The 17,229-nt window shown below is 46.9% G+C and overlaps 1 protein-coding gene across 3 annotated transcripts in view; it reads left to right on the top strand.

The window, feature by feature from the left end:
- LOC144595044 (52 kDa repressor of the inhibitor of the protein kinase-like) overlaps positions 1-12,134 on the top strand; it is a 29,338-nt gene extending 17,204 nt beyond the window's left edge. For all 3 annotated transcript variants that reach the window (XM_078401993.1, XM_078401994.1, XM_078401995.1), the window contains exon 5: positions 1,809-12,134. In XM_078401993.1, coding sequence (XP_078258119.1) covers positions 1,809-5,635 — 3,827 coding nt within the window. In that variant the 3' untranslated portion in view covers positions 5,636-12,134. The remainder of the gene's footprint in view (positions 1-1,808) is intronic.
- The last annotated feature ends 5,095 nt before the right edge of the window (positions 12,135-17,229 follow it).

The following is a 17,229-nucleotide window of genomic DNA, read 5'->3' as shown; positions in this document are numbered from 1 at the left end:
AATGTACTTGACTACTCCCTGCCTGATCTCCATCGCCTGTGCTTTGGATGCGATGCATACAATAGTACAGCACAGGAATAGACCCTTTATGCCATAATGTCTGACGAACATGAGGCCAAGACCAACTCTTACCTGCCTGCACATAATCTATATCACCCCATTCCCTGCATATCCATGTGCCTATCCCAAAAGCCTCTTAAACCCACTTTTGCATCTGTATGGGTAATTTTGAAGAAGGGTCTCGACCCGAAAAGTCACCCATTCCTTCTCTCCCGATATGCTGCCTGACCTGCTGAGTTACTCCAGCATTTTGTGGGTAATTTTATCCTGGTTTTGATTATATGTAATGATTTAGCGTTAATCATGTGGAGAATTTAATGGATGAATTCATGAATTCCCTCATATTACAGTTTCTTCAGTCCTTTTAAATATTTGCTGACAATTAATTGTGCATATCAGAACCCAAAGACATTCTTGTAGTTTTGATTTTTGGAACTTGTGATTTTTGAATTGCGTATTATTTTATATCATTGAAACAATAGCCGTTCATTCAGTCTTTGGCCATTTCCTTTCAATCTTGGCATTGTTACTTTAATTTTTTGAGTTTCGAACTTACGGTTGACAGAAATCAAATTTATAGTAGAAATGTAATTGAGTTTGGTAACTGCAATTGTACAACCCCCCCCCCACACCCGACCCTCCCTAAATTAGTTTAATAAGTAGGAAAGAACTGCAGATGCTTGTTTAAATCAGAGATAGACACAAAATGCCGAAGTAACTCAGCGGGACAGGCAGCCTCTCTGGAGAGAAGAAATGGGTGACATTTCGGGTTGAGACCCTTCTTCAGACTGAAAGTCACGGGAAGTGGAAAACGAGAGTTAGCGTTTTTTATTGATGAAGGGTCTCGACCTGAAACGTCACCCATTCCTTCTCTCCAGAGATGTTGCCTGTCCCGCTGAGTTACTCCAGCTTTTTGTGTCTTTCTTAGTTTAATAAGTAACTGGGTGAGTACCTCTAGTCATGTTTAAATTTTATTTTAAGGCTATTCTACCCATGAAAAGTTTGCCTAACTATTATTTTTTGTTCCCAAATGATATTTTAGATTTTTTAGATTTAGAGATACAGCACAGAAACAGGCCCTTCGGCCCACCGAGTTCGAGCCGCCCAGCGATCCCCGCTCACTAACACTATCCTACACACACTAGGAACAATTTTTACATTCACCAAGCCAATTAACCTATATACCTGTACATCTTTGGAGTGTGGGAGGAAACCGAAGATCTCGGAGAAAACCCATGCAGGTCACGGGGAGAACGTACAAACTCCGTATATATCGATTAATAAAAAAGGATACAGGTCCAGTAAGTCGGCAAATGGAATTTAATGTGGGGAAAATCTGCAAATTGGCCGGAAAAATAAAAAGGCATGGGATGAGGGAGACATATGAAACTGCAGATGCTGGAGTCTTCAGTAAAGCAGTGCTGGAGAAACTCAGCGGATCAGGCAGCATCTGTGGAGGTAAAGGACAGATGTCCTTTTGGGTCTTCAGACTAATAGATGAGGGAAATGGTTTCTTTCAGGTGACTTTTTGCATTCTTCCCCAAAGAATAGTGGAAGCTGAATCTGAATTCTTTTAATGTAGAGATTTTTGATAAACAGGGGTGTACAGGAGCTTGTAGTTGTTGCTGCAATCATATCAGCTGTGATTTCATTAAATGGTGGAGCTGGCTTTGGTTCTGAGTGACCCGGGCCTGCTCCTCATTCACATGTTTGCATTAAAGGTTTCACATCTCTTTTTAATCTTTAAGCTGACGGTGATGTCTTGAGAGGACTACAATGCAAGCAGGAGCCAGCCAACGAACTGGAGAAATCTGACCTGGAGGGTGCAACAGGCCTTGAGGATTCTGCTCTTCTGCAAGAGCCTGTGAGCCAGACGCCTGAAGAGAGAGAGAATAAAGAATTTCTCAAAGTTTTATTTGAAACTCTACTGCTGTTGGGGCGGCAAAACGTTCCCTTGGGAGGATCTGGCTCTGAAAACGTGGGTAATTTGTGCAGTAGTCCGGATAACATCCAAGCACTGCTGGAATTCAGAATGAACGCAGGCGACGAGGTCCTACGGAAGAGGTTTGAGACGACTGCTGTGAACGCAGTGTATTGCCCAAAGTCCTTGCAGAAGGACCTCTTGGATATCTGTGAGATGTGCATACGGGAGGAGGTCCTGAGAGAAATCCGCGACAGCAACTTCTTCTCGATCATAACCGATGACGTGATCAACATAGCCGGGGTTGACTTCGTCACTCTGCTCATTAGGTTCATAGATGAATCTGACTCCCTGCGGCAAGAGTTTGTTGGGTTCCTACCCTGCGAGCTAGAAGGGGAGCTTTTGGCAAGTCGGATCCACGAAACCCTCACGGAGAAGTGGGGGCTGAATATGTACTACTGTCGTGGACAAGCTTACAACGGCTCTGGGACCATGTCTTACAAGAAGCAAGTGGTCGTGGCGAGCATCCTCCAACAGTGTCCAAAGGCACTGTGTACTCCCTGCTCCTCGTACCCGCTGAATATATGGATGGCCAAGTCCAGCTTGATTTTTGGTATCAACATGGTGCTGAACTTGATGGATAACATAGTATCGTTTTTTTGTGTATCGCCCCAGCTCCAGAAGGTTTTTGAAGTCGGCATTGATACTGCCTACCAAACGAACGAGGAAAAGGCGAAAGAGCTGAAAAAGCTCTTCCAGGTCAACTGGTACGAAAGGCACAACACCTTTGAGATCCTGGTGGACATTTACGAGGTGCTGGTGACGTGCCTGGACGAGATCAGCTACGACACATGCGGCAGGTGGAATGCGGCAATAGTGACCCAAGCCAGCATGCTGTCATCCACCATGCGAGACTTCGAAATAATCGTCTCTCTCATGGTCTTGAAGAACGTCCTCTCTTACACGAGGGCCTTCGGCAAAAACCTCCAGGCTCAGGCTTTGGACACCTACTTTGCCTCCAGCACTCTGACTGCCGTCCTCCACTCACTGAACGAGGTGAGGGACAACATTGAAGTGTACCACGAGTTCTGGCTCGAGGAAGCCACCAACCTGTCCTTCAAAATGGGGATCGAGTTGAAGTTGCCGTGGAGATGCCGTCGGCCGCCCCAGAACGAAGAGATGTCCGAGGAGAATCCGGAAAATTACTACAAGGAAGCCATCACCGCCCCGTTTCTGGATCACATTATTTTAGAAATCGAGGACATGTTCGCTGAGCAGCAGCTAAGGGCCCTCAAGTGCCTGTCGTTGGTGCCCTCCGTTATGGCACAGCTGAAGTATAACACGGGAGAGGAAAACATGGCTGACATGTACAAAGATGACCTCCCAAATCCTGAAACCCTCTCCGCGGAGCTGCACTGCTGGAAGATCAAATGGAAACATCGCAGCCGAGATGTCAAGCTACCAAGCACGATATCTGATACCCTTCGTCACCCGGACATCAAGTTCTTTCCAAACGTCTACACTTTGCTGAAGATCATCTCCAACCTTCCGATCATTAAGCTGGACACGGACAAGTGTGACGTTGGAAGGAGGCGACTCAAAGCCTACTTGAAAGCCACTCCAGCCGAGGAAAGGACCAGCAGCCTGGCACTGATCCACATTAACTACGACGCCAAGCATGACTATGACATGATGGTCGACACTTACGCTAAGCTGTACCCGGAGAAAATGCAGTTGGCTCACATGGCGGACGCGGATGGCGTTCAGGTGGAAGTGAACAATCGCGACGGAACCCAGGTGGAAATAAGTAGTTTGGCTGCAGACACTGGCCCCCTGTATGAGGTAGACGGTGACTGCATGGAGGTGGTGAGTCACACCATGGTCAGCGGGATCGTGTTGCACCACCCGTCGTCTGGAACCATCCTGGAGGCCTGCGATGCGAGCAGGGGTGTCATTGAGGTGGCCCAGCATCCGGAGGGGAGCACCGTGGAGCTGCAGCAGCTCCCCGCCGGCAGCACCATGATCGTCACCCAGCACCCGGCAGAAGGCGGCGTGGAATTGCAGCACCATCCGCAGGAGGCCGGGCCCGAGGCTGAGCCCGAGCCCGAGCAGGAACCGGTGGGAAGCAACGTCGAGGTCCTGCACCACGTGGAGGGCACAGTGGTGGAGGTGAACGGCATGGAGATACAGCAGGGCTCCGAGGTGAACGGCATGGAGATACAGCACAGCTCGGAGGTGAACGGCATGGAGATACAGCAGGGCTCCGAGGTGAACGGAATGGAGATACAGCAGGGCTCCGAGGTGAACGGCTTGGCACTGGAGCACCAGGTAGTGGAGGTGAGCCACCACTCGGACATGCGGGTGGTGGCATTCGAGGCGCCGCTGGAGGGAGGCACCGTGGAGCTGCCCCACCACGTGCAAGAGGTGGCCGTGACGTTGCAGCACCACATGGAGGGAGGTACTGTGGAGTTGCAGCATCACCCTGAAGGCAGGGCGGAGGAGATGCATCACCCCGAGACCAGTGCTGCAGGGTTGAGCCAACATGCAGAAGAGAGCGTCATGCAGGTGGACCAGTACCCCGAGCCCAGTACCGCAGATTTGCAGCAACCTCTGGAGCCCATTGCCATAGAACTGCCACACCAGCCAGAAGCCGTCACGGCAGAGATTTTGTGCCATCCAGAGTCGGGGCAGGGAGATGTGCAGAGCGGTCTGGAACCTGTGGCTGCAGACCAGCTGCACCCTCCCGAACCAGGTGAGGCAGAGTTGCAGCCAAGTGACACGCCCATGCATCAATGCCCAGAGCCAGTAGTCTTGGAAATCCAACCCCAGTCAGTATCGGTCACCACAGAGATGCACCAAGATCCCGAGCCTCCCAGTACAGAGATCCAGCACCATCCTCAGCCTAGCGGCCCGGTAATCCAGCACCCTTCAGAGGCAGTCATTTCAGAGACACAGCTCCACTTGGAGTCTGCCACCTCTGAGGTACAGCATTCGGAGCCTTGTGCCATGGTCATTCCTAGCGACCTCGAGCCTGCGACCGCGACGATGCAGCACTATTCTGAGCCCGTCGCTGAGGAATCCAGTGCCTGCGTCGTCCAGGACCATCCTGAGCCCGCCGCTGCGGAGGTACAGCAGCATCCTGCGTGCGTGACGGCCCAGATACACCAGCATCCGGGGTCCACCATAGTGGTGATCCAACACCACCCAGAGGCTACAGTCACAGAGATACACAACCACCCTCTGCCCAGTGCCTTGATGATCCCGGAGCACCCTGCGCCTGACGCTGCAGAGATCACGGACCATTCGGACGCGGGTGACAGTAACGCACAACAGTACCCCGTACCGAACGTATTGGAGTTACAGTCGCCCGATGTGGTGATCGAGGGTTGTCCGCAGGTTGACACGGTGCAATTGGAGCACGGCTCGGATGCAGGGACTGTGGAGGAGGTGGAGGTGGAGCACTGTACAGAGACAGTGGAAATACAGGAACCACCAGTGGACAGCACGGTGGAAGTGGACAGTGTGAGTGTTTGCACTCAGGATGTTAATGACGAAGGAATAAAGATTTTGGAGGCTAAAAATTCCGAAGAAAATTCAGAAATGAACATTTCTAGTGTAAGTAATGTAAATAGTTCTGAAGTAGCTGTACAATAAAATGTTTCTGTGCTACTTTTGAGTAAATTTAATACAGTGCATCTAAATCTTGTGACCAAGTCGGGTTGGGCATGTTTAAATGATGACTCTTGCATGGGTTTCTCAGAGATGTTTATTATGAGGAGAGTATGCTAATTTTGGAGTGCTTTCATTCATTGTTATATTTACTTAACCTCCCTCCTCTGCCTCCCCCCCCCCCCCCCCCCAAATTATCTTTAAGGCTTCCCCTTCCATGCCGTGCCATTCCGTCCACCTTCAATCATCTCTGATTTTGAGCATTGTTGCCTGGGCCAAAAGAAAACGGAGAGAAACTTGCCAAAGACCCATCCATGTGTAAAGCCCTGCCCGAGGATAATTTAAAAGAGCGCCATGCGTTGTTTCAGCTACGGTCCCCACCGAGATTATCAATGTTAAGTTTCTTAAAAAGTTGGTATGCAGGTGATAAAAACTGAACGTGATGCATGAATGACGTTTTTGTTTGTGTGAAATACTCTGTTTAAGTATGCAGCGTCCTTGCCTAGGTCTACTTACCCCTTGAACGTTGAACTTGGCTGCCGTCGAGCCTTGGTATGTGAGGGTATGGCTGCGTGGCATTCCTCTGGGTACTCTGTCTGAGCTTGTGCTGTGAATTACCAGACCTCTTCAGTCATGCATTGGGTTCTGAGCTGTGAGTGCAAACATTTTCCGCCAAGCTGATCTTCCATCTTTCCAATCCCTTCTCCCTCCCCACTTTCAACATTAAGCAGAGTATATGATTCAACTATTGTTCTGTCGTTGCTAAATTTCAGTATTGGAAGCCAATCGGTGAATTTTTATTTTTCTCTCTACATGAGATATTCTAAATAGTAAACCATTAGTAATCGTGTACCAATGCTCCCCGGCTTACGATGCTTCCACTTGCGATATTTCGACTTTGTGATGGTGCAAAGGGCAGCGACCCTTAGCGAGCCGCCGCTCGCTTCCGGCCACGTGATCGCGTGTATTAAATGCATTTCCACTAACAATATTTTTGGTTTGTGATGGGTTTCTCGGAACGGAACCCCATCGTAAGCTGAGGAGCACCTGTATTTAGAATACCTTGCGTAGGAACTGCAGGTGCTGATGTACACCGAATATAGGCACACAATGCTGGAGTAACTCAGCAGAACAGGCAGCATCTCTGGAGGGAAGGATTGGGTGACGTTTAGGGTCGAGTCTGAAGAAGTGTGTCAACCCGAAACATCACCCATTCAGAGATGCTGCCTGTCCTGCTGAGTGAATCCAGCATTTTGTGTCTATTGCTATTAGTTTTCTGTGAACATTCTTTGTTGTTCTGCATCATATCCAGTCTCCCCAGTAGAGATGCCAATGTGTCCTCCTTCACGCTCAGACTCGTTGGCAATTCATGAATGTCTTCCGAAATAATCTAGTTCACTTGTTTTTATGCCCATACCACTCAACACATTCAACCCATTCTCATGATCAAGGTTAAAAATGAGAAAAGGCTACTTAATCTAGATCCGTTTAACACCGGAGAAAATACTGCATTTAAATCGAATAGATCACATCTCATGACCACCAGGAGTTACTTACTTTAAATTATTTGTTTTCCATGAACTCCGTCTCAATACTGGGGGGAGATGTGGGGAAACATTGATGGAGTTACCATTCATGCGTAGAAACATAGAAAATAGGTGCAGGAGGAGGCCATTTGGCCCTTCGAGCCAGCACCGCCATTCATTGTGATCATCCACAATCAGTAACCTGTGCCTGCCTTCTCCACATATCCCTTGATTCCACTAGCCCCTACAGCTCCATCTAACTCTCTTTTAAATTCATCCAGTGATTTTGTCTCCGCTACCTTCTGTGGCAGACAATTCCATAATTTCGCAACTCTCTGGGTGAAAAAGTTTCTTCTCGCCTCAGTTTTAAATGGCCTCCCCTTTATTCTTAGACTGTGTGGCCCCTGGTTCTGGACTCCCCCCAACATTGGGAACATTTTTCCTGCATCTAGCTTGTCCAGTCTTTTTTATAATTTTATACGTCTCCATAAGACCTCCTCTCATCCTTCTAAACTCCAGTGAATACAAGCCCAGTCTTTCCAATCCTCGTATGGCAGTCCCGCCATCCCAGGGATGTGTTAGTAAAGTGATTTGAGAAACTGGCTCATTTGGGAGAGGGAGGAATCTGCTGCGAACACAGGTATTTTAATCGAAGTTCATAATGGAATAAAAACACCCTACCCGCTGAAAGATTGAATAAAAAATATTCACTGGGACAAGAACTCTTGGCTCCCTATCTTAGATATATATGTGAGCAATTGTCCAAATACACATCCTGTGCACTTGTAAAATTAACAAAGTCTGGGGAGAGGGAGGGAACAACGACACTTACTGACATATTAGTCATATTTTGAAATTGCAGGCTAGTTCATTGGAGTTTAATTCGATGCAAACGTTATCTGGAAAATGAGATGTCCTTTTCCCTTTTGTTTAAAAAAAAAATCCATCTGGGGAAGATGTTGTTGCTATTTTAATGGTCCAGTTAATTAAAATACAGGTCTATCTCAACGATTTTCCGGCAAATGAGGAACCAACACCTCCTTTAACCCGGACAAAATATGCGAGAGAGCACTTGGAATCTCCTCCCCCCCACCAGTAAATCTGGCGTCCAGGCCGGTGAGGCGGCCGATCTCAACCTCATCGGGACTTCTGCGGGCGATTGGCAGAACAAATTTGCCCCCCTGCGGCCGGGGCTCTGGACCTCCAGCCCGGCCGGAGCCGGCAGATCCGTTCCCATGACCTACTTCCGAGGCCGGGCTTTGCGGGCCGGTATCTCGGCTCGGTGGCCTAGGCGGAACGTTCCGGTACCGTTGGACTCCTGTCAGAAGCCGTGACCTCTGTTGGTCCGGTAAAACGGATAACCCAGAAAGGCTCTGGAACCAAGGGTGCCGGAATATCGGCTGTGGACCTGTGCCAAGTTTTCTTTGTGCTCTTTCAGACAGCAAGAGCAGTGTGCAATGTCGCCTAATTGCTCGTGGATTGTGATTAACTTCCTTGCTGATTTGGCTAAGAGGTAGTAGGATTTGGGATGGGAATTGGGCAGTCTACCTACTCACTATCTTGTTAACATGGAGGTAGCATGTGGCTTGCAGTGAACCCTTCCAAGTCAAAGCCCACGGAGACACATTAGGTAACAAGCAGCCTGTTTGTTGATAATTACAGTTGCTTGTGGAAATAATTCACAGCATATATTTGGAAAGAGTGAAGGGGGGAAACAATACTTTTTACACCAAGCTGTATTTTGATCCTGTCTTCTTGGAGCATTCTGGTGATCAGCACTTGTTCTTATCTGAAGTTGCATCATCAGGCACCTTGGGTATCCACCATCTACATGGGGGGGATTTTTTGAGTATTTTCCTATTAAACCAGTTTGTTCTTTGCTGGGAATTTGAGGGCGGAAAGCAATGGATTCAGATAAATTTCTAATCTATCAGGCTAATTTCCTCAAGGGGCTACAATGGATGATATGTAGGTATCACAAAATGCTGGAGTAACTCAGCAGGTCAGGCAGCATCGAGGAGAGAAGGAATGGGTGACGTTTCGGGTCGAGACCCTTCAACAGTCTGAGGAAGGGTCGAGACCTGAAACGTCACCCATTCTTTCTCTCCTAGATACTGCCTGAGCCTGCTGAGTTACTCCAGCATTTTGTGATACCTTCGATTTGTACCAGCATCTGCAGTTATTTTCCTACACAACATGGGTGATGTGTATATAGGGGAAACCACTGTACCTGGTTTCTGTGTTAGAATCTATTGGCATAGACAATAGTACCCAATGCAGCAGTTATGCTTGAATTTTGTCTTTAGAAACCAGGAACTTCAGATGATTAATATAGAGGCAAAAAACTGGAGTAACTCAACGGGTCAGGCAGCATCTCTGGAGAAAAGGAAAAGGTGGCGTTTGGGGTTGGAACCCTTCTTCAGACTTTGTTGACGGAACAGTCCAGTCTGAAGAAGGTTTCTGACCCGCAACATCTCCTATTCTTTTTCTGCAGAGATGCTGCAGCCTGACCTGCTGAGTTGCTCCAGCATTTTGTGACTATCGTCGATATAAACCAGCATCTGCAGTTCCTTCCTGCACAACTTAACATGCTGAGACCCTTCTTAAAGTCCAGACCCAAAACATCACCCTGTCCACGTTCTCCAGGGATGACCCGCTGAGTTACCTCAGCATTTTATGTGTCTTTCCTTGAATTTAATGTTGTCTGGCCTTGCCTCTGGCGCATGTTCACCTTGGTATTAACAGGGGGTGAAATGCCTGGCGGGCTCCCTTTTACGAACGTTTCAGTGGCCACCAGATAGAAGTCGACTAGCTGAGGAGGGAACAAATGGGACCAAATATTGCTTTGTGCTGTGTAAGAAAGAACTGTAGGTGCTGGTTTAAACCGAAGATAGACACAAAAAGCTGGAGTAACCGAAGGGGCAGGCAGCATCTCTGGAGGGAAGGAATGGGTGACGTTTCAGGTCGAGACTCTTCTTCAGACGCCTGAGTTACTCCAGCTTTTTGTGTCTATTGCTTTGTGCTGTTCATTTTCAGGCCAGGCCACAAGAGGGAGCTCTCTTCATGCTCCTAGTGACCTGGAGAATTTATTGACATCACGATGAACATTAGTGTGAGAAAATAACTGCAGATGCTGGTACAAATCGAAGATATTTATTCACAAAGTGCTGGAGTAACAGGGTCTCGACCCGAAACGTCGCCCATTCCTCCTCTCCTGAGATGCTGCCTGACCTGCTGAGTTACTCTAGCACTTTGTGAATAAATAATCACGATGAACATTGGTCTTTTGACTTGTTTTTCAGTAGGTTGGTTCTTTCTCACATTCCACTCCGATTTGTATGGTTTAATTTATTAACCTGTTTCTGTCATATAAAACTTCACTTCATGAGTGGGTTGTATATATTTAACACACCGTTGCAGAAGGGTGTGCATTTTTTAAATTTTGGAGTGTTTCGAAAGACTGCCTTTTGTCAGTGTCAAATTTGTATTGTGTGTGTGTGTGTGAAAAAAAATAACCTAAAAAAACCCGGGTCCATTTTGTAAGCCGCTTAAACAGATTTGGTAACGTGGTGTGATTCTTTTGTAATGTTCTTTACAGCACGCTTGTTTTAAAATTAAACGGCACAGGTATTTTCTAACTTGGCAATCTAGGCAGCACTTGCAAGCAGTAAAGGAGAGACCGTGCTTAATTTATATATTTTTCACTTAGTTGACCATCGTTACAGCCGGGGGGGCTTTAAAATCATCGCATTATCCCCTGCTTTGAACGTTGGGATTGGTTTAGTTAAATTTCCTCCTTCCATTTGCTCTCGGTGAGTTTCATATTGATTATTATGGGTGTTATGTAGCATTTTGACACCGTCGAGACTTCTGCTGTCCAATGACGACAGTCTGTGTGAAAAAGTACTGGAAGGATTGTACGAATGGTGTATTATAGTTTGTCGCTTTCAGGACAAGACACCCAATCTGAATCCTTGCCGATGTAAATAGTCAGTGTACAAGTAAGATGGCAAGCGCGGGGGGGAGAATGGGATGGATGGCGTGGAGCAATGCTGGTTCTTTGGATAAACGTTCGCTGATTGTGAGTAGTTAGCGGCATAGTGCAGCTGCAAGGAAGTTGACGTGTTCACTTTGAGTAAATGTAAAGCTATTGTTTTTAAGTTTCAAGAGAAGATGCTTAAAAAGGGAAAATCCAGAAGTGGATGAAAAAACATCCAAACATACCTGGAATTCCCAAAATATATATATATATATATATCTCACACACACACGTACAGACACAGACACACACACACACACACACACACACACACACACACACCATTTCTCCAGAGGTCGCCCTGAAAGGAGCTGTATGTTTAAAAAACTAATAAACATGGAATTCAGTCTGTCTTGACGTCATAGGAATGGGATTCTGCTTTCTCACTCCCCAAGTACAGCGGGCTGCTTTGAAGAACTGCCGAGTCTTTTCCTCTCTCCCACAACGATCAGCTTTACACCAGAAGTACAATGAATCGCATCTATTTTCAAATTGTAAAGCTTGTTTGGGAATGTTTGTTGCTCTGTTTTTTGTCATTTAAAATAAAATATTACAAGGCATATCGATAGCTCCTGGTGCAAGTAGTAATAGTGATCATTTGTGTTAATGCTGGTGTCTTCCTTTTGAATAGGTCCTTCTACACAATGTGTGGGACACTTCTTATAATTGATCTGCTACAGGTTCAATGCACCACTGGCCCTCAAAACTATAAGTACTTGAGAAACGAACATGCACTCGTTTAATCTTATAACTTTTTCTCATTAATTATGAAAGAACTTTGTCAGAATTGTTACCTTTTGTGGTACGTAAATGCAATGGGATAAGTCACGCTTTCGTGTTCCTGTTTTATGTTCAGTGTTGCAAAAAACTATAGCTTCTTGGGCTTATTTCTGCAGTCTAGATGTTGAAAACATTTTGCGTGTATCTGTATTTTACAATAAATTGAAATTTTAGAAGATTGATGTGTTTTCTTTTAGATACCTCCCACCATCTCCCTTCTCAAACCTTTTTCCTTCCTCCTTTTTTCATGAAAAGATGGAACTTGCCCAGACTCAAGTATTTCGTGTCGGCCTTTATTTTATAACTAGCCCATTATGTTACAAGCTCTCTTTAGTTTAGTTTAGAGATACAGCGAGGAAACAGAGCCCATTCTGCCCACCGGGTCTGCGCCGCCCAGCGATCCCCGCACATTAACACTATCCTACACCCACTAGGGACAATTTTCATATTTACCAAGCCAATTAACCTACATACCTGTACGTCTTTGGAGTGTGGGAGGAAACCGAAGATCTCAGAGAAAACCCACGCAGATCACGGGGAGAACGTGCAAACTCCGTACAGACAGCACCCGTAGTCGGGATCGAACCCGGGTCTCCGGTGCTGCATTCGCTGTAAGGCAGCAACTCTACCGCTGCGCCACCGTGCCGCCAAATATATCTCTATCCGAGTCTGATACAGAAACTATGTGACATTGTGTCTCAACTCTTCCACTGCCTCTGTTTTGCATTCGACCTGCCAGGCGTTGAGGTTTGGATGAGTAGAGGTTTACTCTACTTAGATACACAAATCAGAAGCCATTATCTTCAATCCTATTCATAAGGTCAACCCTACGTTGAAGATGGACCGCAACTTGTTCTAAGCTTCCAAACATTATCTTGCTATCGACACACAGTCTGTTGCCCAGAGTAGGGGAATCAGTTATATAAGACGTTGGTGAGGCCACGTCTAAAGTATTGTTCAGTTCAGTGCACCATGTCAAGCTGAAAAGGTTGGAATCGAAGACCAGAGGACATAGGTTTACGGTGAGGGGGAGGGGGGAATTTAATGGGGAACCTGAGGTGACGTTTTTACACAAAGGGTGTTGGGTGTATGGAACGAGCTGCCGGAGGAGGCAGTTGAGTCAGGTACTATTGCAAAGTTTAAGAAACGTACATGGATAAAACAGCCCTGACTCTCAGTCTGAAGAAGGGCCTCGACCTGAAACGTCGCCTATTCCTTTTCTCCAGAGATGCTGCCTGACCTTTGTGTTTATCTTTGGTTTAAACTGGCATCTGCACTTCCTAAACACTTCCTGCAATGTCAGTTGGGTCGTTCTGACAGCTGACACTAAATTGTTATGGATTAGCTCCTCATGGCTATTGAATGTTATCTTTACTGATATCTGTGGATCTGGTAATCCTGCCATTTTAGTTAGTGGCAGAGGAGACGAAGTTCTGCAGACGAGTGCCTGTTTCTACACTATGACTATGAGTAAAGAAAGTTTAATTGTCATATACACCGATGAGCCAAAACAAAACAAAAGGCAAATCATGTCTGACGAATCTTATAGAATTTTTCGAGGATGTAACTAGTAGAGTGGATAAGGGAGAACCAGTCGATGTGTTATATCTGGACTTTCAGAAGGCCTTCGACAAGGTCCCACATAAGAGATTGGTGTACACACTTAAAGCACACGGTATTGAGGGTTCAGTTTTGAGGTGGATAGAAAATTGGTTGGCGGACAGGAAGCAAAGAGTAGGAATAAACGGGTCCTTTTCGGAATGGCAGGCAGTGACTAGTGGGGTACCGCAAGGCTCAGTGCTGGGACCCCAGTTATTCACAGTGTATATTAATGATTTGGACGAGGGAATTGAATGCAACATCTCTAAGTTTGCGGATGACACGAAGCTGGGTGGCAGTGTTAGCTGCGAGGAGGATGCTAGGAGGCTGCAGAGTGACTTGGATAGATTAGGCGAGTGGGCAAATGCATGGCAGATGCAATATAATGTGGATAAATGTGAGGTTATCCACTTTGGCGGCAAGAACAGGAAAGCAGAGTATTACCTGAATGGTGACCGATTGGGAGAAGGGGAGATGCAACGTGACCTGGGTGTCATGGTGCACCAGTCATTGAAAGCAAGCGTGCAGGTGCAGCAGGCAGTGAAGAAAGCGAATGGTATGTTGGCATTCATAGCAAGAGGATTTGAGTTTAGGAGCAGGGAGGTTCTGCTGCAGTTGTACAGGGCCTTAGTGAGACCGCACCTGGAGTATTGTGTGCAGTTTTGGTTTCCTAACCTGAGGAAAGACGTTCTTGCCTTAGAGGGAGTACAGAGAAGGTTCACCAGATTAATCCCTGGGATGGCGGGACTTGCATATGAGGAAAGACTGGATAGACTGGGCTTGTACTCGCTGGAATTTAGAAGACTGAGGGGGGATCTTATAGAAACATATAAAATTCTTAAGGGGTTGGAGAGGCCAGATGCAGGAAGATTGTTCCCGATGTTGGGGGAGTCCAGAACCAGGGGTCACAGCTTAAGGATAAGGGGGAAGTCTTTTAGGACCGAGATGAGAAAACATTTCTTCACACAGAGAGTGGTGAGTCTGTGGAATTCTCTGCCACAGAAGGTAGTTGAGGCCAGTTCATTGGTTATATTTAAGAGGGAGTTAGATGTGGCCCTTTTTGCTAAAGGGATCAGGGGGTATGGAGAGAAGGCAGGTACATGCTACTGAGCTGGATGATCAGCCATGATCATATTGAATGACGGTGCAGGCTCGAAGGGCCGAATGGCCTACTCCTGCACCTATTTTCTATGTAACATTATGACCACTGACAGGCAAAGTGAATGACATTGATTATCTTGTTACAATGGCACCTGTCAAGGGGTGGGATATATTAAGCAGCAAGTGAACAGTCAGTTCTTGAAGTTGATGTGTTGGATGCAGGAGAAATGACAATAGACAATAGGTGCAGGAGTAGGCCATTCAGCCCTTCGAGCCAGCACCGCCATTCAATGCGATCATGGCTGATCACTCTCAATCAGTACCCCGTTCCTGCCTTCTCCCCATACCCCCTCACTCCGCTATCCTTAAGAGCTCTATCCAGCTCTCTCTTGAAAGCATCCAACGAACTGGCCTCCACTGCCTTCTGAGGCAGAGAATTCCACACCTTCACCACTCTCTGACTGAAAAAGTTCTTCCTCATCTCCGTTCTAAATGGCCTACCCCTTATTCTTAAACTGTGGCCCCTTGTTCTGGACTCCCCCAACATTGGGAACATGTTTCCTGCCTCTAATGTGTCCAATCCCCTAATTATCTTATATGTTTCAGTAAGATCCCCCCTCATCCTTCTAAATTTCAGTGTATACAAGCCCAATCGCTCCAGCCTTTCAACATACGACAGTCCCGCCATTCCGGGAATTAACCTAGTGAACCTACGCTGCACGCCCTCCATAGCAAGAATATCCTTCCTCAAATTTGGAGACCAAAACTGCACACAGTACTCCAGGTGCGGTCTCACCAGGGCCCGGTACAACTGTAGAAGGACCTCTTTGCTCCTATACTCAACTCCTCTTGTTACGAAGGCCAACATTCCATTGGCTTTCTTCACTGCCTGCTGTACCTGCATGCTTCCTTTCATTGACTGATGCACTAGGACACCCAGATCTCGTTGAACTCCCCCTCCTCCTAACTTGACACCATTCAGATAATAATCTGCCTTTCTATTCTTACTTCCAAAGTGAATAACCTCACACTTATCTATATTAAACTGCATCTGCCATGTATCCGCCCACTCACACAACCTGTCCAAGTCACCCTGCAGCCTTATTGCATCTTCCTCACAATTCACACTACCCCCAGCTTAGTATCATCTGCAAATTTGCTAATGGTACTTTTAATCCCTTCGTCTCAGTCATTAATGTATATCGTAAATAGCTGGGGTCCCAGCACCGAACCTTGCGGTACCCCACTGGTCACTGCCTCCCATTCCAAAAGGGACCCATTTATCCCCACTCTTTGCTTTCTGTCTGTCAACCAGACTGGACTGTTCCGTCAACAAAGTCTGAAGAAGGGTTCCAACCCCAAACGCCACCTTTTCCTTTTCTCCAGAGATGCTGCCTGACCCGTTGAGTTACTCCAGTATTAATCATCTGAAGTTCCTGGTTTCTAAAGACAAAATTCAAGCATAACTGCTGCATTGGGTACTATTGTCTATGCCAATAGATTGAAGGGTCTCGACCCGAAACGTCACCCATTCCTTCTCTCCTAGATGCTGCCTGACCTGCTGAGTTACTCCAGCATTTTGTGATACCTACATATCATCCATTGTAGCCCCTTGAGGAAATTAGCCTGATAGATTAGAAATTTATCTGAATCCATTGCTTTCCGCCCTCAAATTCCCAGCAAAGAACAAACTGGTTTAATAGGAAAATACTCAAAAAATCCCCCCCATGTAGATGGTGGATACCCAAGGTGCCTGATGATGCAACTTCAGATAAGAACAAGTGCTGATCACCAGAATGCTCCAAGAAGACAGGATCAAAATACAGCTTGGTGTAAAAAGTATTGTTTCCCCCCTTCACTCTTTCCAAATATATGCTGTGAATTATTTCCACAAGCAACTGTAATTATCAACAAACAGGCTGCTTGTTACCTAATGTGTCTCCGTGGGCTTTGACTTGGAAGGGTTCACTGCAAGCCACATGCTACCTCCATGTTAACAACAGATAGTGAGTAGGTAGACTGCCCAATTCCCATCCCAAATCCTACTACCTCTTAGCCAAATCAGCAAGGAAGTTAATCACAATCCACGAGCAATTAGGCGACATTGCACACTGCTCTTGCTGTCTGAAAGAGCACAAAGAAAACTTGGCACAGGTCCACAGCCGATATTCCGGCACCCTTGGTTCCAGAGCCTTTCTGGGTTATCCGTTTTACCGGACCAACAGAGGTCACGGCTTCTGACAGGAGTCCAACGGTACCGGAACGTTCCGCCTAGGCCACCGAGCCGAGATACCGGCCCGCAAAGCCCGGCCTCGGAAGTAGGTCATGGGAACGGATCTGCCGGCTCCGGCCGGGCTGGAGGTCCAGAGCCCCGGCCGCAGGGGGGCAAATTTGTTCTGCCAATCGCCCGCAGAAGTCCCGATGAGGTTGAGATCGGCCGCCTCACCGGCCTGGACGCCAGATTTACTGGTGGGGGGGAGGAGATTCCAAGTGCTCTCTCACATATTTTGTCCGGGTTAAAGGAGGTGTTGGTT

The sequence above is a fragment of the Rhinoraja longicauda genome, chromosome 7 (genome assembly GCF_053455715.1).
Source record: "Rhinoraja longicauda isolate Sanriku21f chromosome 7, sRhiLon1.1, whole genome shotgun sequence".
NCBI lineage: Eukaryota > Metazoa > Chordata > Chondrichthyes > Rajiformes > Arhynchobatidae > Rhinoraja > Rhinoraja longicauda.
Note: the sequence above shows the minus strand (reverse complement) of the source record. Positions and strands in the feature narration are given on the sequence as shown.